Below are 25,336 nucleotides of genomic sequence, written 5' to 3'. Positions count from 1 at the left end.
AATACCTCTAAATGCATAAACAGCTTTATGTAAGGTTAATCCTGGACTAACATTTGAAAAGAACGGTAAAGCCAATGTTTGACCTAAACTGCGTCTAAGTGTGTATCTGCAGTGTGTACAATGTTTCAAAATTGAGGACCGTCATGAAATCATGTAATATTTTAAACGTTAAAAGTTCCTTTATTTTTTAATTAATTTTCAAGATTTATATATCAATAGACTCGGACACTCGCCACCAGTTTGCTAGTTTTATTAAAATTGATTATCAACTGTAAACAAGATTATCTTACCATTTGAGCAGCACCCCTTAAAATAGCACTTCAAAGTATTTAATCGCCATACATTAGGCAAATTTGTAGTTTTTAAGTGAAAATTTTAAATTGTCGCCAATTTATGCCAATTTTGTTCAAAATCAGTGACATATAAAAATGATTTGGATATGCAGAACATTCTCAAGATTCGCTTTATTTTGTTCTACTGTGTGCGGTCGAAAAGTTAATTAATTGGTACGCGATCGATTATCCCATTTAATTACACTACTTGATAACTTCAACAGATACGTACTTGTTAGTACTTAATTAGCACGAACTCGTCTTATGACAAGTGAAGATATTGCACTAAAAGCTCAAAATAATGAATGTGAGTAATTCTCGCTGATACCGGGCCACTATTTGTACGAGGTTCTTAAAAATGCCTAAATTTATATTCATTCGAAAGCTTTCAGCGAGTATATTAAGGATCCGAGTTAAATTCTTCAAAATGATTAACTCCTCTTTAGTTATACACGACATCATTTCAAAGAACCTCTCGATTTTTGTCATTTTTTGACTCACCCAAACTGTCATAGCTCCAGCATTTCCTCACCGATCATAGAGATCAGTATATCGTTGGAAAGAGGAAGAGTGTATCCACAATTTTCAATATTAAAAATAGAGGAGGCCATATTGAATTTGGCCGGCATCTTGGATTTCTTTTTGAAAACTATTTTTCCGCCTGGTTGGCAACCACCGATTTTGAATACATCGATGGAAAGCTTAGTTTATATTGTGCATTGTGTACAAAAATCTCAGGTTTATGTTTTTTCTATCAAAAGTTATGTATGATTTACCAAATTATTTTTTAGGCCTATCTGACCAACGAACATTATTCGTATGGTAAATATGATACTAGGACGTCAGTTCCTTGATTTCATACACTATTCTAAGTCAATTATGTTTCAAAAATGAAAAGCATATCTACAACAGTATCTTATTCGAAGGGCTCGAAAGTTTTGAGCATAACGGAGCCGTATTCAAGATATTGTATTAAATAATTCAAGAATTTTGGTATTGGTAAATCTTAATAAATAAAATAATAAATAAAAAAACAAACACCTGGGATTTTTGGACACAATGCACAATATAAGCTAAGCTTTCTATCGATGTATTAATATTCAAATTCGGTGGCTGCGAACCTGGCGGAAAAACAGTTTTCAAAAAGAAACCCAAGATGGCGGCCAAATTCATTACGGATACTTCTATTTTCATTGTTGCAAATTGAGGATACACTCTTCCTCTTTCCAACGATATGCTGATCTCTAAGATCGGTTGAGAAATGTTAGAGCTATGACAGTTTTGATGAGTCAAGAATTGATCGAGGGGTCCGTAAAAGTGATTTCGTGAATAACTAACGAGGGGTCTATCTTTCTGAAGAATTTCACTCGGATCATTCCAAAAGCTTTCTAATGAACATATATTTAGGAATTTTTAAGAACCTCTTGCAAATAGTGGCCCGGTCTCAGCGAGAATTACTCATGTGCAGAACACTTTCGAGGCTCGCGTTATTTGGTTTAGCTGTGTGTGCTCGAATATCCGCATTCCACAATCTCGATATTGAAAGGACCATCGAGATAAGGAGAGATCGAGGAATGGAAGGAAAATTGAAATGGGTACTAGATGGAAAAATCTGATTGCCATGAAAAACGTCAATAAACCAAATGTCATTTCTTGTTTTTGATGTGTTTGTTATTGCCCCAAGGTTGTCTAGTAGCCTAGAAATTTAAATAGTGTGCCTTGCAACAAAATGACAACTTTCGTGATCATTTTCCAAGGCTCTCATATATGTGGAAAATGTATCCGCAGTACAAATAGCACGTGCTATCAAAGCACTCATCGTCAGAATCGACCACGTGGTGACCAAATTTTCAAAAATATCAAAGCAGCTTTTTTTCTGGAGGTATGTTTTTCTTAGGCGACTACTAGCGTTTATCTTTTGTTGCGACTTAAAATGAACGGAAGAGTAGATTTTATTTTGAGCGGTACAATATATCGTGTTTCCAACGATTTTTTAGGAAATTTAGCAAGTGACCAAATCGTCTTTGTTGCGAAACAAACAAACAAGAAAAGTTATTGAGAAATGTACTGAATCGTGGGAAATTCAATTTTACGCGTAAAATAATAACATAAATATCAACATTGAGCATTTTTTCTCATTTTTTAGAGATTGTACTAACTTAAGACCTATATCACATACATAAAACGCAACGCGAGACTGGACACAACACTTATGGTTCTTACAAACGAAAAAAATGATTTTTTTTAAATTACCTTCTTGTCGACCTGTTTCGGGCTCAATGCTGCCATTTACAGATTGGACCACGTCCTGTATGTTGACAGCAGCGAGCCCGAAACCGGTCGACAAGAAGATAATTTTAAAACATCCTTTTTGTGTTTGTTAGAACCACAAGTGTTGTGTCCAGTCACGCGTCGCATTTTATGTATGTGACCATTTTTTGTTTTCCTAATAACTTTGCTAACAATAATCCGATCGCTTCGCAATAATAACTATCTTACATATTAGGAAATATACTATGAAGTCTTCGGGTTGATTATTTTTAAATGGTTAAAATTAGTTTTTAAATAGATAAATAGTCGAAAACATACGTGGCAATTTCTATAGTAAATTCCATAGAAGCATCAAACTGCTCGTGCTCAGTCAAATTACAGCCAATTTAGTTAAAACTTTAGGAGGTTCATTAAAATAGCAAATGTTATCATTCGGGCATGGGGGAGCGAAAGGGTCAAAATTTGAATCACTCTAAGCTCATGCTCAAACCAGTGACATAGGTAACTAAATGAATTATCTTATAATCTGTTTTACGTAGTTTACGTCGGGCGGTAGTATCTTGTATATAACCCTTCTGACTTTTTTATGTAGCTTGAGCATACCCTACATAACCCTTGTATTTTTTTTAGCGGTAAATATATTTAATTGATGAACCGCAAAGTAGGTAATTATTCTGCCATCAACGATGGCAGCATCTCCAAGCGGAATTTGTAATGAAAATGTTGGTAGTACGGATTTGCAGTACACTTGGGTCGTAAAAAGCAACCCCAGTGCATGCAATTTCAAAGTTTTACACGGTTTTGAAAAACGGATACAACTCATGAAGCGTTCCTTTTGATTTTCTTTTTGTTGGGCAGCCAAAAACGCATCAGCCACATCGGGCTGAATTTGCACATTGTACCTATCTATTCATCTATTCCATTCGTAATTGTTATGCTGTGCAAGAAATAATGTCAATTTATTTCTCGAAGAACAAAGGTCAGGGACAAGGGATTTTCATTGCGATTGCCAACGCATCATATCCAATGTAAGTATTAAAATATTGATTTATTATGTTCAAAGTTTATTGCCTATATTCCGGGGATTAAACCACCCGACTTGGGCATAAATTGACAATATTCTGAAAACTCGTATGTGAATATGTACATTATGTGGAAGATATTGATTTGAAAAATGTATTGTAGGTAACCACTTTCTCTTCAATGGGACTCAGTCTCAGTGAGGGTCGTGGGTTCGAGTCCCATCGAAGGGAAAGTGGTTACCTCCAATGCATTTTTCAATTCATTATCCTTCACATAATGTACATATTCACATATGAATTTTCAGAACATTGTAAATTAGTGTCCAAGTCGGGTGGTTCAATCTCCGGAATATAGGCAATTAAGTTTGATTTCGTGTGCCCTTGAAAACGCGAGTAGTTTTAAATTTGGATTTCGTGAGGATTGTCCTTAAGCGATAATTTTGAATTATCGTATCCAACAATTTTCATATTTGAGTTACGCCAGTTTTGCTCGAAACTAGTGACATAAGTAATCAAATTAAGGCTCAAGACTCCATCACAATGTTTTGAAAATTAATGACTGTATCGCTTGTTTGTAATAGTGAGGCAATTGCTACGGAAAAGTGCAGCAGCGATAAAAAAAATTGTTTACAACTGGGGTGTTAAATATATGCCAGCTGATGCATAATGTTGCCAGACTTGACGAAATTTTTAATTTATATCATAACACATGTTTACGGTGTATCAAATATATGGGTTTTTACCGGTTGAAATTTTTGTATACACCACTTGGAATGTAACAGAAGCTTACATAACATGTTTAAATATTTATTTTTGGTTTATTTGTTCAATCCGACAAACAGCAATGATTTTTTCCAATAAATAAATCTGGCAACGGTAAAGAGATGATTATTTTCTTGTGTATGCACACCTTTGTTTGCGTGTTGGCGTGGACGTGGCTGGCGTATACGTTGTATTGTTCGGATTGAATGAAGTTGCATCGCGTAGATTTTGTTCTCACCATTTCACTTATTGCGCTAGTAAATTTGAGCTTTCCGCATTTTTTTGCATTTGTAATACGGTCGTCAAATTTGTCTCTCACTTCGATTTTTGGAAAGCAGTTTTCGACAGTTTTTGGACGTGAAGTGAATTAATCGGTTGTAGAGGTGTGCGCCGGTTCGAAAATCGACGGCGGCGGCGTTTGTCAGAATTTTGGTCGGCGGCGGCGGCGTTTTCGGCGTCACGCCGAAAGTCATTTTAACCGGCGGCGGCGGCGGCGTGAATCGGCGTGGTGATTTTTTTTATAACGTTCTCGAAGATTTTTTTTCATTTTTTCGGGATATTTTCAAGATCTCAACGGGAGCATCTTTTCCAGAATTTTTTTTCCAATATTTCCAATATTATTGTAAATTATTATCGAATTTTCCACAGGAACAACGTTGCAGCTCTTTGTCATTCCCAAGGAAAATTGTTTGGAATTTCAGGGAAAAATAATTCAAAATTTGCATGAGAAACTATTCAGAATTTTCATGAGAAATTGTTCTAAATTTTGTACTCCGGAATACTCAACAAAATATTTCGTCAAATTTACACTGAACATTTTCCGGAACATCCACGGGAGACTCTAAGGAGTTTTAACGGGAAACTCGCTGGAGTTTTCACCAGAAATTTTCCGCTGGAAATTTTTCAAAATCAGAAAAAAATTTCGATTTCAACGGAAATTGTTAGGAATTTTCATAGGAAATTTATTCTAATTGGCTCGAAGTTTTTTTAAATTGCCATGGAAAGTTCTTCGAAATTTTCCAGAATTTCCACAGGGTGACTACTACCTGTAAAACCTGGAAAAATGCTGGAATTTTCTGAGAATTTCTGACACAATCAGGGAACTTTCAAACATGAAAAAAATAACAAATTTAAGAATTGAACACGTATGGATCGTTGTTCCGATCTATGGACAGAAAAACGTTTATCCAGCTTCAAAGGAATTTCTGAATAATTCCCAGCAATGTCTTAAGAGAGCTAAGCATTTATTTGGGAAATCAATTTGGTTTTGTTTGTAAAATCTTCTGAGAATCTTCGGAAATCTTCATCAATGTATTAAAAAATGTATAATAATTAAGGATTTCAAGGAAGTTACTGGAAGAACTTTCGAAGAAATTTCTGGATTAATTTTCAAAAGAATTTTCGGATGGTTTTACAAAGGAATCACGTGTCCTAGGAATTATAAGCGTAATTTTCAAAAATATTTCTGGTGGAATCTCCAAGATGAGTTCCCGAATGAATTCCTGGAGGCAGTGGCGTAGCCACGGGGGTGGTTTTGGACATAACCCCCCCCCCAGCGACAACATTTTTAGAAGAAATTTCTTTTTTCGAAAGAAAAAAAATGCTCGGAAATGCTCAGGAGGAATTTCAGAAAGGATTCTTTAAAGAATTCTCGCGGTAGAACATAAAAATATTTTCAAGAAAAAAAAACTAAAGGAAATTGTAAAGGATTTCTGCTAAATGAATTTTTGAATAAATATCAAATGGAATTTACAAGGAATTCCCAGAAGAATTTACAAAAGAATTTCTAAAAGTATTCCGAACTAATTCTCAAAAAAAAAATTCAAAGAATTCCTCAGAAGGATTCCAAAATGAATTTATGAATAGATTCCCGAAGGAATTTTGAAATCAATTTCTATGGAAATTTTAAGAGAATTTCCGAATGTTCAAAGGAATTTGTAGAAGAGAAACTCTCTATAAAAAAAATCCGGGGAAGTTACTCGAGGATTTCCCAAGCACATATTCCGAAAATAATCTCCTCTAGGAATTCTAGAAATAATATCCAAAGAAATTCCTGAAGGAATTTATTAAAATTTCCAAAGAAATTCGTAAATGAATTTCCGAAGGAACCTCCAAAGGAATTTTCCCAAGAATATCCAGAGCAATTACAATTCCTGAAAAATCTCCAAGGATTTCAAATAAATCCGAAGCATTTTCCGAATGTATTCCCAGTAGAACATAAGTACTAAAACGCTAGTGGCACTGTAACCATTAAAATTATTTTGAAATTTAAAATTATTTGGCTTCAATAAGCTTAACTTGGCATATGCTGTCTATCATGTTGTAGTGTATGATTGGTTGCATCAACAACATCGGTTTGACACTTATACCAACATACTAGCGGTTTTTTGGCTGCTATGTTTGAGCACAATACTGCCCCCACTCGCATAACAATCCTATTTGACTTTCCGTTACTTTTGAGTTAATCCAATGAATAGGGTTTATTTCTTATGTACTTCCATAAATCATAATAAAACCTGCGATTTTGTATGCCCATGAGTGAAGAAATACCAAGTCATAGTCCCATATTGAAACTACCCGCATAACAGACCCACTAAGCATTTACATGAACTAATTGCTCAAAGTTAAACAATGTTTCTATCAAACTAAATCGCTTTACGGTAATCCAGCGAATGATGAACAACTTAGCAAAATTTCAGAAAGATACGACGATGTTTCAATTTATTAGATTTTTTAAAAGTTTCATATGGAAGATGCGATTTGGAACTTCAATAGCTTCTCAGTTTGCGAAAAAACAGTATGGGACTAATATGTGAGTGGGCGCAGAATAGATGTTGGTCACAGGAGCGACATTAGCAGTTTTATACTTTTCATCATCTGTATTTCCGAACGAATTTCTAAAGGAATTTCTTAAAACATTTCCGAGGAATCTGAGCCAGCCGTAAGCTGAAAATCTCATTAATAAAGACATCAAAATTTCCGAGGAATATGCTAAAGGAACTCGTAAAAGAATTTACAAAGGAATCGTCAATTTATTTTTCCGAAGGAATATCCGTACGAAGTTCTGAAGGAATTCCCGATGAAAGTCCCAAACTAATTTCCGGAATAATTCTTGAGGAAGTTTACTAAAGTTCCTCTAAGGAAATTTCTAATTAAAATCGATCGAATTTTCGAAGAAATTTTGAAATAATATCTGCAAAAATCTATTTTACGAGGGTACCTAAAGTTTTTTTTATGGAATTCTGGAGGAAGTTCCGAAGGAATTCCTGAGAAAATTTTTCTCGGAGCAATTATTTAAGGAATTTCCAATTACATTTCATGGAGGAATTTTCAAAGGAATACCTGAAGGAATTTTTGATTGAATAATTGAAGCAATTTCTGGATGAACGAATTCACGAGTCTTCGCCATAAAGCAAAACCATGCAGAAGGTGGCTGGGTTCGATTCCCGATCAGGTCTAGGAAATTTTCGGGTTGGAATTTTTTCACCTCCTTCACCTTTTCACCTCCCTGGGCATATAAATGTACCATCGCGTTGGCCTCACGATATATGAATGAAAAATGGTAACCCGGCTTAAATAAACCGCGCATTTAACAACAGTGGAAGAGCTTAATTAACACTAAACTGCGAGGCGGCAATGTGCTAGTGGGATATGCAACCTCTGCCAATAAGAAGAAAAAGATGACGAGATGTGCTTGGTCAAACTACATATTCGGCCTTGTGGCTTTCAGTCAAATTACATTCTGCCAAACGACAGAAATTCTAATCCAGTCTCTTCAGAATTTCCACTCACAGTTTTTCTAAGTTTTTACGGAGAGGTTTTCGGAATTTCAACGGTAATTCTCAAGGAAATCATTGGTATTTTCACGAAAAATTCTCTGGGGTTCCAACGTGATGATGTGGGAACTTCTTCATACTTTAATCGGCGTGGAAAAATATAGATCAGCGGCGTGACAAAATTTTAAACGGCGGCGCGCCGATGCAAAAATGCCGGCGGCGGCGGCATGCCAAAAACTGTCGGCGGCGGCGGCGTGGCGCGGCGGCGCACACCTCTAATCGGTTGTCAAGATTGAATAAAAAGGTGAAACTCAGTTAGTGAATATGTTTTAGGAGTGATTAAATCAAAGAAACAGTGGACGAAGATCAAGTGAAAAATCAAGTGCGTGTGTATGTGTTTGCTCCGAACATTCGGAGTTAGTATGCGTTCGATAAAATTGCGAATGTCGGTCTAGGAAATAAGCAGTTTTCAGCGTTTTTCCAGCAATTCCTCAGTAATTGTTAGTTTGGATGAGTGAATGTAATGAATATGCTATGATTGAGGTAAGTCGGTAAATAGCCCCAAAATATTGAATTTAGTTCAAAACTTTATTAGTATTAGTGTGGATTCGAATAAAATCATCGTCATCATCGGATTGATTACGGTTTATAGAGCCTTAAGTACATTATAATTTTCAACCATGATGGCACTACATTCCTGTTTCATGTAGTTTACGTCGGGCGATCATGTCTTGTACTTAACCCTTCTGAATTTTGTTGTTGTTAAATTTGTTTAATTTATACATCTCTGCGTTGATATTGATACATATTTTGGATTCTATGGATTCCACATCTGTAATAATTTTCTTGTTGTTCTAAAATTTTTAAAGTTTGAATTAAGGTTATCATATGAAATAATCCTACATTTAATCCTTTCAAATGTTTTGGTTATGTTCTAGAGCTATCTTAAAACTACAATTCGGTCGTCACCAAACTACAATTTACACTACTATTTACAAAGGAAATTTGTTTTCTAGTTGGGGACTAGCTGGGATCGCTGGCTGGTCCGAGAAGCAGCAACGAATCGTAAATGTATCATTACACTCACCATTGCGTTCGTGTAGTGTTTTTATCCCAGCCATGTGGACCTCAGAAGTTCATGTCCTGGGAGCAGTTTGAGGATCATCCTCAGGAACTTGTTTGCACTTGCTGGAGTTTCAGATCATGAGTTTTAGTGCAACTCTTCCTAAAGGGCATGCCGTATTCAATCACGGAAAGGATGATTTGCTTGTAGACTGCAAGCATATTTTTAAGGGACAAGGACGACCAGCGCACAATGATTCAAATAAAATATTCACATTGTTTAGATTGAAGTGCTCCAAAAGAATAGCGCCGATGAGTGCCCGCAATGATTCTATGCTCATTACATAGCTTAAAGCAATAGCTTTCTATTAATCACTATTTTGTTTCGCGAAAAGTTGCGACAAGCTGTTTTTTTATCGGTTTAGTTTGAAATGTACATAGTATTTTTTGGTCTATTTCTAACTGAAACCTTACAAATGCGTATTTTGTGTTCACAAGAACCTTCAAAATGCCTTTTTTAAATTATTAGATTGAAGTTGAAACGTTTGATATGATTACATATAATATTGAGAACATATGTGATGGAAGCGATTATTCAATGAATTATTTGTATAAGGTACACTGGGGGATGTGGAAAAGGAAATATCGATAGTTCATGCTCAAATTATTGTAAAAGCAATTTAAATGATCTAAATGCATTAAATCATTATGGGCTCTCAAAAACAGTCCATTTTGCACCAACTGTGCGGTAATTCATACCTTTTTAGTAGCTTGAAATTTACAAAAAATATTTGAAATTTAGGGGTTATTTTCCCACTTACCCTAGTGGAATGGGGTTAGTGGAAAATCCAAGTTATCTTGACCTTCAATTGTGATGAGTAGTGATGTATGATTAAAATCAAGATGGTAATTGCTCTGAGTATCTTTTGTTGATCATTGGATTAAAGGTATAGGTCCTCAAGGAATTCTTGTAATAGCCATAGAATGTAATAGACGTAAAATCTGTATGTTCGCCCCAAAGATGAACTTTTTTGAGGGAGAATGAGACTTACAGTGTTATAAACTTATCGACTCAGTTTAACGAATTGAGATTATGTCGGTGCGTGTGTGTGTTTGTTTGTATGTGTGTGCGCAATACACGTACAAAATAATCACCTATTTTCATGCACTTGTCCCTACCCGATTTGTTCGCAACAAATTGCAATAAACGACGAAACTTGTTATGAATATAAATGAATATGTATTATGGAATATATTTACCTATCAGTGCTATTTTTACCTTTCTCATACTTTCTTTTCATATGTGAAACATGTGAATGGCATCAATACCGATAGGTGGATTAATCCGGCGTTTTCTTACGTATATTAGTCCAATCACCACTGAAATCACAATGATAACCAAGAAGGAACATATTAAGATTCATAGCTATCGAAATAATCCAATAATTTGCGTGATCAGAACATTATCCACTTCCCCCCAGTGTTCGATACCAGGGGTAAGTGTAAAATCTTTGAATTATTTGCTTTCATGGTACAAACCACTACAAATTGCATGTGATTAGTTCATGTGAATTATAATTGTCACCTCTGGTGCGAAATAACCGGGAAAAGAAATAATTTATGCAAGTAAGAATTGATTTTATGAATGCAAAAAATAACTTCTCTCTAAACCTAAAATGACAGCTCCAGCGTAAACTGTGTTAGTGTAAGTATAACACAGATTTTAACATAGTATTAGTGTGAACATTAAGCTTTATTTTTGCACAATGTTATGGTGTGGTAAAAACTGTAAAGTCTGTACAATTGAAGTCGATTTTTACCTTACTTTTATTTGAATATTTTTATTGCTGTTTTAAATGAAATTATCGGGTAGCTTTCTTCCCAAATGGCAAGAAGATACTACACACAAAGTTTCTTACTTCCAAAACTTTCTCCTGACATCCGAGGATCTACCAATTTTAGATTGTTTTCTAATGAATTTTATTGTCGGGTATTTGATGTCCAATAATCCAAATTACCTAATTATGCTGAAAACTTTTCTAAAGCAGAAAATGAAAAGAAAATTCTAAGTTTTTTTTCTAGCAAATTGGCATTAAAGTGATTCTACATATCAAGAATTTCATGTTCTGATGTTTGAGCTCGAGCTATGAGCTGAAAATGAGTCAAGATCTTTCCCTGTATTATATTCTGGCCTTAGCATCATATTAATCACATTCTTGAACCATCTGTTTGCTCAATACACAATTCAAGCAAGATGTCTTCTTCTGTTACTATCTGCTTATGCTTATGTTCGCTTCGGTTACTTGACCATTTTCCTCCATGAAACAACCAATCAGCAAGCTCATTTGCAGCATTCCTTAAAATTCAGCAAACTATTCTGCCTCCTGATAAAAGCATTCCACAAATTGGTCAATTTCGCGAAAAAAAACCTCTCTCAATACCAACATCCATCCGGCACAGTGCCATTTTTCAGCCCATTAAAATTCGCTTATTGGCTCGCCCAATCATGATGGTGCCGCTTCCCCACATACAAACACACACGTTCCATCCAAGCCTCCTCCAAATTAGCATTTTTTCGCAGCAAATCCGTGAAACCGAAACCAAAGCGCTAAATTAGCATAGATATCCATCATCATTACAATTATCATAATAAAGCGCCAACCAAGGAAGAGAGGAAGCTAATAATCCTTGACTTGCCCGGCGCTCCTTGTTGCAGCGCTTGTTGGCTGATTGTCGGATGCTGTTGACCCTCTTCCCGTTTCGCACTCGCAGCCAGTGCTGCTGTTTTCCGATGGCAGGATGAATTCAATCCCAACGCATAACAATGCGCGGATGGACGTTCCATGGACCGGGTGGCGTTTCCGACCCTATACTAGGGTCGTCGTCTTACACAAGTGTACCTACTGCTAGATTCGCAGAAGGAGCTTAAATCCCGATCATTGTCGACGACGTCGTGGTCGTCGTTGTGAAACGTTGGGCGGAGTAATTTGCATTCAAATGCGAACGGAAGTACGGTTATCAATATTCAATAAAATAAAACTCGAAATAATGAATGGTATTCGATGGATGAGACTTCTACTGCGAACGGGTGCGTGCTTTTCACTCCTGTTGTTGTTGAGACGAACTTGTTACTACGAGAGACTTGCTTCCAAAGATGTATGCCATTTGAGCGTATTGAATGGTTATATGCCAGGGTTGTAGTAGCGCATTTGTTTAAATAAGCTAATTCAGTCAGCTAATTGATTCCAATGCTGAACTAATGAAAATTTAAACGAATGTGGATATTCGTTTAAAATTTTAAATTTTAAATGGAATTTTAAACGCTAATCCAAGAATTTTTTTGTGTTTTTAATTTTGTTTTCCACCGACAGGTAGTTTATTTTGTGTTTCCTGATTGGCTTTCACATCGAGAGTTGGAGATATCGAAGGCGGAAGGAAGGTAATTTCAAGCAAAAGGGACAATATCCATATTTGCTCTGAAATATCATGATGTTCGCATGGATCATCTATTGTCAGCGGCGATTCCCTAGTTCGTCGAAAATCGATTCGAGGTAAAGCACCGAGATGCGTTCTTTGACATCCGTCGTCCATCAAAAGACAATGACACATATAAAAGGCGCCTTTGCAGCATGGGAAGTGCTCTTTTTCTGGTCATCGAGTCAGCCAACAGGTGGAGGCAGAATCACCATGGACGAAGGGTTGCAACGGTTAAAGTTGGACGTTAGAACACAGAGAACAGACGTTCATCTTCATTCGCGTGCTTGTGTAAAAGTTTGTACTGGTCATTTTGAAGTATGTCGTTATGCCCCCGTTGCGCGGTGCTAGTGTGCTGATAAATATGGTTAAATTTGTCGTGTTTTACTTTTTAGCGCTAGTGTTCATTCCGAATCGCTCCTAGGTGGCAGCACTACATTGTTTATGCAGTGTATGCCAACGCCATCACTTAGTGAGATTGAGTTTTTATGTCGGGCAGCCTGCGTTGGCGGCGCTGAGGTGCGTTTTAAATCTTTACACACGTTTTTAACGAAATTTTGTTCGAGCATCCATGTCTGTTCTCTGTGGTTAGAATTAGTATTTGCAAATTGGATTTGAATTTTTACTGAAGGAAGAATTGAATATTAGGGACCAAATATTAAATTTTTGTGTCCTGAAACCGCTGTGTTAACGACATTGGTCCTTCGAGCCGGATAGCGTGAACTCCGCTAGTCCACCAGCCTGGAACCTAAGCCAAACCCAGTCACGTGTCCAGGAGGTTAGCTGTTTGAAGCAGTTTATATAATACAAGGCAATTAAATTGCCTATCAAAGGTAATTATATTTCCAATACCTTTCACCCGTCCCGTTTGAGCTGCGCGGTCTTCGCCTTGCAGATTCCGTCGATCCTTCGGGAACTCGTCCAGTCCGTGAGCCTGGAATCTTGGCAAAACCCACTCACCACTCGCACGTGCTAAGGGAATTAACTAATAGGAGCATTCATATAATTCAAGGCATTCATATTGCCTTTCCAAGGTAATTACCTCTCCAATTCATATACCCCGTCCCGTTTGAGCTGCGCGGTCTTCCGCCTTACAGATTCCTTCGCTTCCTGGTCTTCATCATCCCACAATGTCTACGGAACGACGCATCAAGGGCCTCAAGACGCGTATGAAAGGCCTACTGACGTCGTTCAACCTCATCAAAACCTTCGTAGACCAATACAAGGAAGAACGAGATGCACTCCAAGTTCCAGTGCGTCTGGAACATCTAGTGGTGCTTTGGAAGGATGTCAACTCTACGCAAGCTGAACTGGAATCGCTAGACGATGACGGCTTGGACGATAACCTTAAGGTCCGAGCGGAATTTGAAACTAGCTACTTTAGCGTCAAAGGATTTCTCCTCTCAGTAAATACATCTGCTGTCCCAAGTCCAACGCCTGCAACTCTACCAACAGCTCAGCTTCCTCAATCGTCGTCGGTACGACTACCCGACGTAAAACTGCCCATCTTTTCTGGTCACCTGGATAGCTGGCTAAATTTCCACGATCTATTCGTCTCTCTCGTTCACTCGTCACACGAACTCTCGAGCATACAAAAGTTTTATTACTTACGGTCGTCCTTATCTGGAGAGGCCCTTAAGTTGATTCAAACAATCGTTCTCAGCGCAAATAATTATCAAGTGGCCTGGAATTTATTGATTGATCATTACCAGGACCCCATCCGATTGAAGCAGTCTTACGTAGATTCGCTATTCGAGTTTACTTCGTTAAAACGGGAATCTGCGCAGGAACTTCACTCACTAGTGGAGAAATTTGAAGCAAACGTCCGTGTGCTCAAACAGTTGGGAGAAAGGACAGAGTACTGGGACATACTCTTGATTCGAATGCTGAGCAATAGGCTTGACTCAACAACTAGGCGCGACTGGGAAGAGTTCTCCTCAACTAGAGGTAACGTAAGTTTCAACGACCTCACGACCTTCATCCAGCGAAGAGTTACGGTGTTGCAGACAATCCACAAGTCGGTTGAATGTTCGTCTCAAGGTTTCACGAAAAAATCAGCTCCTCGTCCAGTTGCCAGCCATGGGGCCAGCCATCCAAACTATCGAAAGTGTCCTGTCTGCTCTGACCATCACCCCTTGTATATGTGCGCAGTTTTCTCCAAGATGACCATCGAAGACAAAGAGAAGGATGTACGACGACATCAACTGTGCCGCAACTGTCTCCGAAAAGGTCACCAAGCTCGTGAATGCCCTTCGTCTAGTACTTGTCGTAAATGCAAAAATCGCCACCATACTCAACTTTGCACTGGTGGAAACCCAGTTTCTGTGAACTCCAGAACTGTAGAATCTGTTGCACCGAATGCTGCCTCTGTTCCTGTTGCAGAAGAACTACCGAGAAATGCCAACTCTGCCGTATCTGAGTCCATTAGCTGCGCTTCTTCTGGGATGAAAAGGAGAAGCGTTATACTGGCCACCGCCGTGGTCATTATTGTCGATGACAATGGAAGCGAGCACATCGCTAGAGCACTTCTAGACTCTGGCAGTGAGTGCTGCTTCATGGCCGAATCACTCGCTCAACAAATCAAGGCCAAGCGCACCAAGATTCACATCCCTATTTCTGGTATCGGCCAATCCTCGACCCACGCTCGTCACAAACTCCAATCAATCATTCGTTCTCGCGTTGGTCAATACTCAACCGCCGTGGAGTTCTTGGTCCTTCCGAAGGTCACCGTAAACTTACCGTCGACCACTGTAGATACCTCGTCCTGGGAGATGCCCAATGGAATTCAGCTCGCGGACCCGTCATTCTACGATACTAGACCTGTTCAGCTTGTACTCGGAGCCGAAATATTTTTTGATCTTTTCAAAGTGTCTGGTCGGATTCAACTTGGCGAGTCCCTGCCGAATCTCGTCAACTCCGTTCTTGGTTGGGTTGTATCTGGGGGAACTGCCAACTTTCGATCGACACCGTCCGTTACCGCCAACCTTGCTAAAGTCGCAGATCTCTATAATCTAATGGAAAAATTCTGGATCATCGAAGAAAACAAGGATTCCTCAACCTACTCTGTTGAAGAAGCAGCCTGTGAATCTCATTTCCGTCGAACAGTTTCTCGTTCACCAGAAGGTCGCTATATCGTTCGATTGCCGCTGAAACAAGACGCACTGCTACACCTTGGGGACAATCGTCGATCTGCTATCCGCCGACTTCATCTCATCGAAGGCCGACTTTCACGGAATCCGGAGCTAGGGAGTCACTATAGAGAGTTCATGCGGGAGTACGAAGAATTAGGTCACATGCAACAAGTTCACGACTATGAAAACCCACCATCTCCCAGTTACCATCTACCTCATCACGCCATTGTACGAGAAGACAGCACAACAACCAAGGTGCGTGTAGTTTTCGACGCATCCTGTCGAACTACAGAAGGATCATCCCTAAACGATGCTCTCATGGTTGGGCCTATAGTTCAAGAAGACCTCCGATCTATTATTATGCGCTCCAGAACCCATGCTGTGATGCTTATCGCAGACATCAAACAAATGTTCCGTCAGATACGGATTAACGAAGAAGATACAACACTCCAAAGAATTGTATGGCGTGCCTCTCCAGACACATCCATGAATACGTTTGAACTGAAGACTGTTACCTATGGTACTGCTAGTGCACCCTTTTTGGCCACCAGAGTACTCCGTCAACTCGCCGATGACGAACAACATCGATTTCCGGAAGCTGCAGACGTTTTGCGCAAGGACTTCTACGTGGACGACTTGTTCTCCGGCAGAAAAACTGTGGAAGAGGCCATCACACTCCGAAATCAGCTTAATTCGTTGCTAGCAGCAGGTGGCTTCGAGCTTCGTAAGTGGGCTTCAAATGTCAACACTGTCCTGGAGGGAGTTCCATCAGACAACCAAGCGTTGAAACAATCGGTGGATTTGGATCGAGACAAATGTATTAAAACCCTTGGACTTCACTGGGAACCATCAACAGATCATCTTCGTTATAAAATCGAACAACCTACACATGAAAACACTCCACTAAAACCAAAAGGATCGCCTTGTCTCAAATAGCTCGCCTGTTTGATCCCCTTGGCCTTGTTGGTCCCGTCATTACAGCTGCAAAATTATTTATGCAAGCTCTGTGAACCTTAAAAACCAGCGACGGACATTTATGGGCCTGGGACCACCAACTTCCTCCAAGCTACAAGGAACGATGGCTCAATTACAGCACTCAATTGCCCCATCTAAATGACCTACGCATCGAAAGACATATTTTATGCTCAAACCCTTCCTCGACTCAGCTACATTTCTTTTCCGATGCTTCGGAAAATGCATACGGCACATGCTGCTACATACGCTCTACGAATTCCGTCGGAGAAACTAAGGTTGCACTGCTGACTGCCAAGTCTAGAATCGCTCCATTGAAGCAGCAGAGCATTCCACGTCTCGAGTTATGTGAAGCATTACTCTCAGCAGAGCTCTATGGAAAGGTAACTGCATCACTGCAAATTCCAGTCGATGTTTTCTTTTGGGTAGACTCAACTATCGTAATCAGTTGGCTTCAATCTGCACCTTCGACTTGCACCACCTTGCAAACCGTGTTTCCAAGATCCAACTCGCCACACAAAACTGTTCGTGGAACCATGTTTCGGGACAACAAAATCCTGCCGACCATATCTCTCGTGGAATGTCTGCAGAAAATCTTATTCACGACGAACTTTGGTGGATGACACTCGAGAAGGAATTTTGGCCCACACAACGAACAAACGACTCAAACTTTAATAACATCCCATAATCACGGAATCCTACTGCACATCAGGTTCTGCAATTTCAACCACTGAGCCTTCTTTCGTCGATCAATTCATCGCCAAATTTTCTAGTTATAACAAAAAGCTACGAGTGGTTGCTTATTGTCAACGTTTTCGTCAAAATTGCCAAAGTATTCCAACCCAGACCACAACACTCATCACTACCGAAGAAATGCAAGCAGCAGAAACCGTTCTGATTAGCCTAGTGCATCAGCAGATGTTCAACGCTGAATGGAAACAACTTCAGCGGTTACAGTCAGTTTAATCAAAATTCGTTGGTTCCATCCTTTCCTTTCAAAGGAACAATTGATCCGCATTGGTGGTAGATTGAGTAACGCACAACAACCCTTCGGAAGTAAACATCAAATTCTATTGCCGTCATCTCACACTATCTCGACTCTCTTGATTCGTCATTTACACGAGACCCATCTACACGCCGCACCCCAGCTGTTACTCAACGTTCTTCGCCAACGATACTGGGTTACCGGGGCCAGAAGTCTGGCCAAGAAGATAATCCAAAACTGCATCTCCTGTGTGAAATCTCGTCCGAAGCTTGTACAGCAGTTTATGGCCGAACTCCCAAAGGAAAGGGTCACAGCAACACGACCTTTTAGTATAACCGGTATCGATTATTGGGGCCCAATTCAACTTAAACCGAACCATCGTCGTGCAGCGCCTTGCAAAGGATATGTCGCAGTTTTTGTTTGTTTCACGACGAAGGCTGTGCATCTTGAGTTAGTAGGAGATCTCAGTACATCTAAATTCATTCAAGCTCTTCGACGCTTCGTTGCTCGCCGTGGTCTGTGTGCCGAAATCTTTAGCGATAATGGCAGGAACTTTATTGGAGCTGCCAACGAATTACGCAACATAATAGAACGCAAGCATCATCAGCAGCTGATCGCCGAAGAATGTGCCTCTAATGGGATCCGATGGCATTTCAACCCTCCCAAGGCATCTCACTTCGGGGGTTTATGGGAGGCAGCTATTAATTCCGCACAAAAACATTTTTTTCGAGTCTTGAGCAATCACGTACTTGCATCTGAGGACATGCAAACCCTGCTTGCACAAATTGAGTGTTGTCTCAATTCACGACCACTTGTTCCGCTTAGTGATGATCCGACGGATTTCGAATCTCTGTCTCCTGGACACTTCCTTGTTGGTTCTGTAGTATTCAGAGTAAGCGGCTAATGATTTTAGTTTGTATAAGTGATTCTAGACTATGAATTGATTTTGCTATTGAGGATAGTACATTAAACATAAGCAATCAAATATACCAATCGTGAAATCACATATTTCGCGTGCTCCAATTTACCGTACAATGTGGCAAGTTTTACATTAGACTTGATTCGAACTCTCAATTTTGCATATGCACTAATATTGATATCTATCGTGAAAGAATCTGTGCATGGTTGAGTATTTGAAAGTATGGAGAGCAACATATTGAATTTTCTGACGAACTTTGCTTCATTTAAGCGTGTGCCAAGGAATCGGTAGCTTGTGAAGGGCTGAGAAAGGTTGCGCGGCGGGGTATGGCAATGCTAGCGCATTGCAGCCACCGCAGTGTGAGATGGTGTTGGTAGCGCCATCGGGTTGAGTAGCAACGACGAAGATTGCACCGTCAGTTTGTTGTCGAATTTTAAAACGAACAGTCGCACCGCTCTTCAACGGCGGATTCCATTCAGCCGTTTTCGGATGGAATACGACATGTCGCAGTCGGTAGTGTTTGGTTTATATTTGTAACTAGCGCATGAAAATGGTGCTTGCCACATCCATTAATGTGCTGGTTACTAAATGGTAAGTATACTCTCATGTTGTGGATTTCGGAGCGAGCAGGTCTCCGAAATCATAGAAAAAAATACCGAAGCGAGCAGGTCTTCGAGTGTTTAATAAAACATGATCCCGGAGCGAGCAGGTCTCCCGAGGATATAATAAAAGATACCGGAGCGAGCAGGTCTCCGAGGCATTTTTTTTTGTTTATTCCGGAGCGAGCAGATCTCCGAGGCACTTTTTTGTTTATTCCGAGCAGGTTTCCGAGGCATTTTTTTTTGTTTATTCCGGAGCGAGCAGGTCTCCGAGGCATTTTTTTTTGTTTATTCCGGAGCGAGCAGGTCTCCGAGGCATTTTTTTTGTTTATTCCGGAACGAGCAGGTTTCCGAGGCATTTTTTTGTTTATTCCGGAGCGAGCAGGTCTCCGAGGCATTTTTTGTTTATTCCGGAACGAGCAGGTTTCCGAGGCATTTTTTTGTTTATTCCGGAGCGAGCAGGTCTCCGAGGCATTTTATTTTGTGAATGCGATTAGAACTCCGAGGCATGTTGACGTCGAACTACGTCTGTGACCACTTTGCAAATGCGAAGCAGGATTCCGGAGCGAGTGGAAATCCGAGGCATGTTTACGAAGGACTACGTCTGGGTTTTCTATAGAGGACCAAACTTTGCGAATACAGAGGAGGTGTCCGAGACAATTTTGTTCATTCCGGAGCGAGTAGAACTCCGAGGCAGGTTGACTTAGGATTCCGTCTGTAGAGTACATTTTGTGAATGCGAAGCAGACCTTCGAGGAATTTTCGTGTTTATTCCCGAGCGTGTAAAATTTCGATGCGTGTTAAAGCAGGGCTACGTTTGTGTATTCATCAAAAAAAAAAAAGTTTACTTTGAAAATGCAAAGCAGTACTTCAAGGCATTTTGTGTTCATTCCGGAGCGAGTACACATCAGAGACATTTTGACGTATGACTGCATCTGGGTATTCCGTAGAGCAGTACACTTTGCGAATGCATTGCAAGATTCCGAGACATTTTTTGTTTCTTTTTCGGAGCGAGTAGAACCTCGAGACATGTTGACGCTGGACTACGTCTGTGTATTATGTGGAGTACACTTTGTGAATGCGAGCCGACCTTCGAGGCATTTTCGTGTTTATTCTGAAGCGAGTAGAACGCCGAAGCATATTGACGTAGGACTACGTCTGTGTATTCTATACAAGAGTACACTTTGTGAATGTGAAGCACTCCGAGGTATTTTTGTTTATTCCGGAGCGAGCAGAACTCCGAGGCATGTTGACGTAGGACTACGTCTGGGTATGCTATAGAGGACCACACTCTGCGAATACAGAACACGACTCCGAGAAAATTTGTGTTTATTCCATTTTGTGTTCATTCCGAAGTGAGTAAAAAATCCGAGGCATTTTATTTTGTGAATGTGATTAGAACTCCGAGGCATGTTGACATCGAACTACGTCTGTGACCACTTTGCAAATGCGAAGCAGGATTCCAAGACATTTTGTGTTTATTCCGTAGACGTAGGACTACGACTGTGTGTTCTATAGAGAAGTACACTTTGAGAATGTGAGGCATTTTTTTGTTGATTCCGGAGCGTGTAGGACTCCGAGGCATGTTGGAGTAGGGGTTCGTCTGTGTATTCAAAAGAAGAGTAAACTTTAAAAATGCAAAGCAGGACTCCAAGGCATTTTGTGTTCATTCCGGAGCCTGTAAACATCAGAGACATTTTGACGTAGGACTGCATCTGGGTATTCTATAGAGGAGTACACTTTGCGAATGAAGACTCTGAGGCGTTTTTTGTGAATGTGAGTAAACTCCGAGGCATGTTGACGTCGAACTACGTCTGTGACCACTTTGCAAATGCGAAGCTGGATTCCAAGACATTTTGTGTTCATTCCGTAAACATAGGACTTCGGCTGTATATTCTATAGAGGAGTACACTTTGCGAATGTGAGGCATTTTTTGTTGATTCCGGAGCGAGTGGAAATCCGAGACATGTTTACGTAGGACTATATCTGGGTTTTCTATAGAGGACCACACTTTGCGAATACAGAGCAGGTGTCTGAGACAATTTTTGTTCATTCCGGAGCGAGTAGAACTCCGAGGCATGTTGACGTAGGATTACGTCTGTAGAGTACATTTTGTGAATGCGAAGCAGACCTTCGAGGAATTTTCGTGTTTATTCCCGAGCGTGTAAAACTTCGATGCGTGTTGAAGTAGGGCAACGTCTGTGTATTCAACAAAAAAAGTTTACTTTGAAAATGCAAAGCAGTACTCCAAGGCATTTTGTGTTCATTCCGGAGCGAGTACACATCAGAGACATTTTGACGTATGACTGCATCTGGGTATTCCGTAGATCAGTACACTTTGCGAATGCATTGCAAGATTACGAGACATTTTTTGTTTCTTTTTCGGAGCGAGTAGAACCTCGAGACATATTGACGCTGGACTACGTCTGTGTATTATGTGGAGTACACTTTGTGAATGCGAGCCGACCTTCGAGGCATTTTCGTGTTTATTCTGAAGCGAGTAGAACGCCGAAGCATATTGACGTAGGACTACGCCTGTGTATTCTATACAATAGTACACCGAAAAAATTCTTTATATTGAATATATTTGTCGCACACATAAATTTTTGCAATTTGGCGACCCAAATATATCCAATTTGTACCCACACATAAATTCAATAACTGCATATTAGAGACCACACATACATTTTATTTGATTATAGATTATATTTGTACTTCGCGTGGAGAGTGGTTATGTGTGCACTAATTAGAATCATGAATTAAATTAATGGATTTTTGCCAATAAAAATGTGTGGAATACACTTTGTGAATGTGAAGCACTCCGAGGCATTTTTGTTTATTCCGGAGCGAGCAGAACTCCGAGGCATGTTGACGTAGGACTACGTCTGGGTATGCTATAGAGGACCACACTCTGCGAATACAGAGCACGACTCCGAGGCATTTTGACGTAGGAATACGTCTGTGTATTCTATGGAAGAGTAAACTTTGCGAATGTGAAGGACTCCAAAGCATTTTTGGTTATTCCGGAGCGAGTATTTTGAGGTAGGACATCGTTTGTGTGTTCTATAGAAGAGTATACTCTGCGAATGCAGAGCTGGACTCCGATGCAACTCCAAGACATGTTCGTCTGGGTATTCTATAGAAGACCACACGAATGCAGAGTAGGACTCCGAGACAATTTTGTTCGTTCCGGAGCGAGTAGAACTCCGAGACATGTTGACGTAGGATTACGTCTGTGGCTTCTATGAAGGAATACATTTTGCAAAAGGACTCCGAGGCGTTGTTTTATTTATTCCAGAGTGAGTAAAACTCCAAAGAATGTTGACGTAGGACTACGTTTGCAAGTTCTATAGAGGATTGCTCTTTGTGAGTACCGAGCAGGACTCCGAGGCATTTTTAGTGTATTCCGAATTGTGCAGAAGCAAGTAGAATTCCGAAAAAAAAATTAAAATGTGACCCACAATCATTATTAGTTTTTAGCAAAAATATGACGGTACTTAACACATCAAGTTTGTTCTTCTTTGCATTAGATTTTGATGGTACTACAATATTAAGAATTGTTCTAATTTATTTTGGAGCAATTTGGGTATGATTTTCTTCATAATGAAATATTTATAAAATTGAAATCATATTCTTACAAAGCTAAAAGAGTAGGGAAGGAGAAAGATGTAGTATTCAGAGTAAGCGGCTAATGATTTTAGTTTGTATAAGTGATTCTAGACTATGAATTGATTTTGCTATTGAGGATAGTACATTAAACATAAGCAATCAAATATACCAATCGTGAAATCACATATTTCGCGTGCCCCAATCTACCGTACAATGTGGCAAGTTTTACATTAGACTTGATTCGAACTCTCAATTTTGCATATGCACTAATATTGACCTCTATCGTGAAAGAATCTGTGCATGGTTGAGTATTTGAAAGTATGGAGAGCAACATATTGATTTTTCTGACGAACTTTGCTTCATTTAAGCGTGTGCCAAGGAATCGGTAGCTTGTGAAGGGCTGAGAAAGGTTGCGCGGCGGGGTATGGCAATGCTAGCGCATTGCAGCCACCGCAGTGTGAGATGGTGTTGGTAGCGCCATCGGGTTGAGTAGCAACGACGAAGATTGCACCGTCAGTTTGTTGTAGAATTTTAAAACGAACAGTCGCACCGCTCTTCAACGGCGGATTCCATTCAGCCGTTTTCGGATGAAATACGACAGGTTCATCCTTGAAAGCAGTTCCAGATATTGATGTCACCACCATTCCAACAAATCGATTGAGGTCATACCAGCTGATCCAAAAACTACTTCAACAAATTTGGCAGCGATGGCACGTTGAGTACCTGTGCACTCTACAGTCTCGTTCTAAATGGACAAACCCTCCTGTCAATATCCAAAAGGACCAGCTCGTTCTTCTGAAGGAGGAAAACATACCGCCCTATCATTGGCCGACCGCAAGAATACTGGAAATACATCCAGGGAAGGACGGAATCACTCGTGTCGTCACAATAAAAACACCAACAGGGATCTACACACGACCGGTTTCGAAGCTCTGCATTCTGCCGATATCATCACCCGATGTCAACAACTCAAAGCCATCAACAAGAAATCAACAAGCCCGCACTAACCAGCAACCTACGCAACACATTGACGGGTAATACTTCAATCCTATTTTGAGGCACGGCATCCGATAGTAATTCCAACGAAGAACACCTAAAATAAAGAAAATACAAGGTCCTTTAATTGAAAGGACAAGGTAAGCACCTGTCCTATTTGATAAGCTTTCCTGAAACCCGCTACCGGGTCTAATGTTTTGATTCCAGCAATGAGATAACCCACCAAGCATCGAATGACGTGTCAACGGTCAACTCGATCAACAATCAAAAGAAGAAGATGTCATCATCGACCTGAACATCGATTCATCTGCCAGAATCCAATCTTCGAAGGGGCCAGGATGTTCGCATACGCGAGAAGCGACACCTATCCGTGAGCATGGATCATCTATTGTCAGCGGCGATTCCCTAGTTCGTCGAAAATCGATTCGAGGTAAAGCACCGAGATGCGTTCTTTGACATCCGTCGTCCATCAAAAGACAATGACACATATAAAAGGCGCCTTTGCAGCATGGGAAGTGCTCTTTTTCTGGTCATCGAGTCAGCCAACAGGTGGAAGCAGAATCACCATCGACGAAGGGTTGCAACGGTTAAAGTTGGACGTTAGAATTAGTATTTGCAAAGTGAATTTGAATTTTTACTGAAGGAAGAATTGAATATAAGGGACCAAACAACCAAATTATTGTGTCCTGAAACCGCTGTGCTAACGACACATGAGAATATCAATTTATGATACTATTAGTTTGTTTTCATCCTTAATATGTCTTGATATTTGAATGATACTTCAGTGCAATTTTTTTTATGATATTTTCGCCTGCTCTTTTAAATCTTACATCAAAGTCCATATCATGTTTAATAACTCAGTTCTGTCCGGGTAAGGTAATGAAAAACATGAATAAGAATTGCATTGAAATTGTAAAAACTAAAATAACAAGCCGTGGAATATTATCAAACTGAGGTACAAATCAAAAACCATTCAACACGCACTAATTCTTATGGTTTAAGTCCTCAGTTGCAGAGCTCTCTTGCCACGCAAAAATGAAGCTAGATTTTGGTTGTGATATGCATTTAAAAAAAACACACCTTAGAGGAGGAATGGGGATTTAGATAAGTGTGATTACTCATATAAAATTTTGATATGCTTCTAAAAAATAGTGTGACACAAATGGCCAATTTGCGTTACATAATTAATGGATTCTTCCTTCCATATTAGACTTTCTTTTGAATGATCGCGATTGTCTTAAATCAAAAATAATTCGCAACAATATTTAGCAAACAAACATTATTTTATTGATTCCAAAGAATTTAAACGTTTTTGTCCTTTTTTTTGTTTTTTTTTTTTAATTGTGGGATTATACCGTGGTTTTTACAAGAAATGCTGGCTTTAGTAGGAACTTGCATATTAATTTTTTTATTTCAAAATCAGCTAC

General features: G+C 39.6%; 2 protein-coding genes across 4 annotated transcripts in view; both read left to right on the top strand.

The window, feature by feature from the left end:
• The window catches only part of LOC134227610 (zinc finger protein rotund), a 571,062-nt gene that overhangs the window by 163,040 nt on the left and 382,686 nt on the right, over positions 1-25,336 (top strand). The window lies entirely within an intron of this gene.
• On the top strand, positions 17,835-24,417 carry LOC134224610 (uncharacterized). Of its 2 annotated transcripts, XR_009983001.1 has the most exons (3): positions 17,835-18,662; positions 23,515-24,049; positions 24,117-24,417. XR_009983001.1 is itself a non-coding variant. In XM_062704020.1 (2 exons), exons 1-2 carry the CDS (start codon positions 18,071-18,073, stop codon positions 23,949-23,951), a joined length of 1,029 nt encoding a protein of 342 aa, XP_062560004.1. In that variant the 5' UTR covers positions 17,835-18,070; the 3' UTR covers positions 23,952-24,417. The 2 variants fall into 2 exon arrangements, 1 of the variants encoding a protein (XP_062560004.1); XM_062704020.1 differs by having other exon boundaries at positions 23,515-24,417.

The sequence above is a fragment of the Armigeres subalbatus genome, chromosome 3, assembly GCF_024139115.2.
Source record: "Armigeres subalbatus isolate Guangzhou_Male chromosome 3, GZ_Asu_2, whole genome shotgun sequence".
NCBI classification, from domain to species: domain Eukaryota; kingdom Metazoa; phylum Arthropoda; class Insecta; order Diptera; family Culicidae; genus Armigeres; species Armigeres subalbatus.
This window is presented reverse-complemented; position numbering and strand designations above follow the sequence as displayed.

Coding starts and splice junctions, on each gene's coding strand:
- LOC134224610 (XM_062704020.1), top strand. CDS start 18,071: ATGGCCGAACTCCCAAAGGAAAGGGTCACAGCAACACGACCTTTTAGT. Junction 18,663..23,514: donor TCCTGGACACTTCCTTGTTG/GTTCTGTAGTAT, acceptor GAAATACGACAG/GTTCATCCTTGAAAGCAGTT.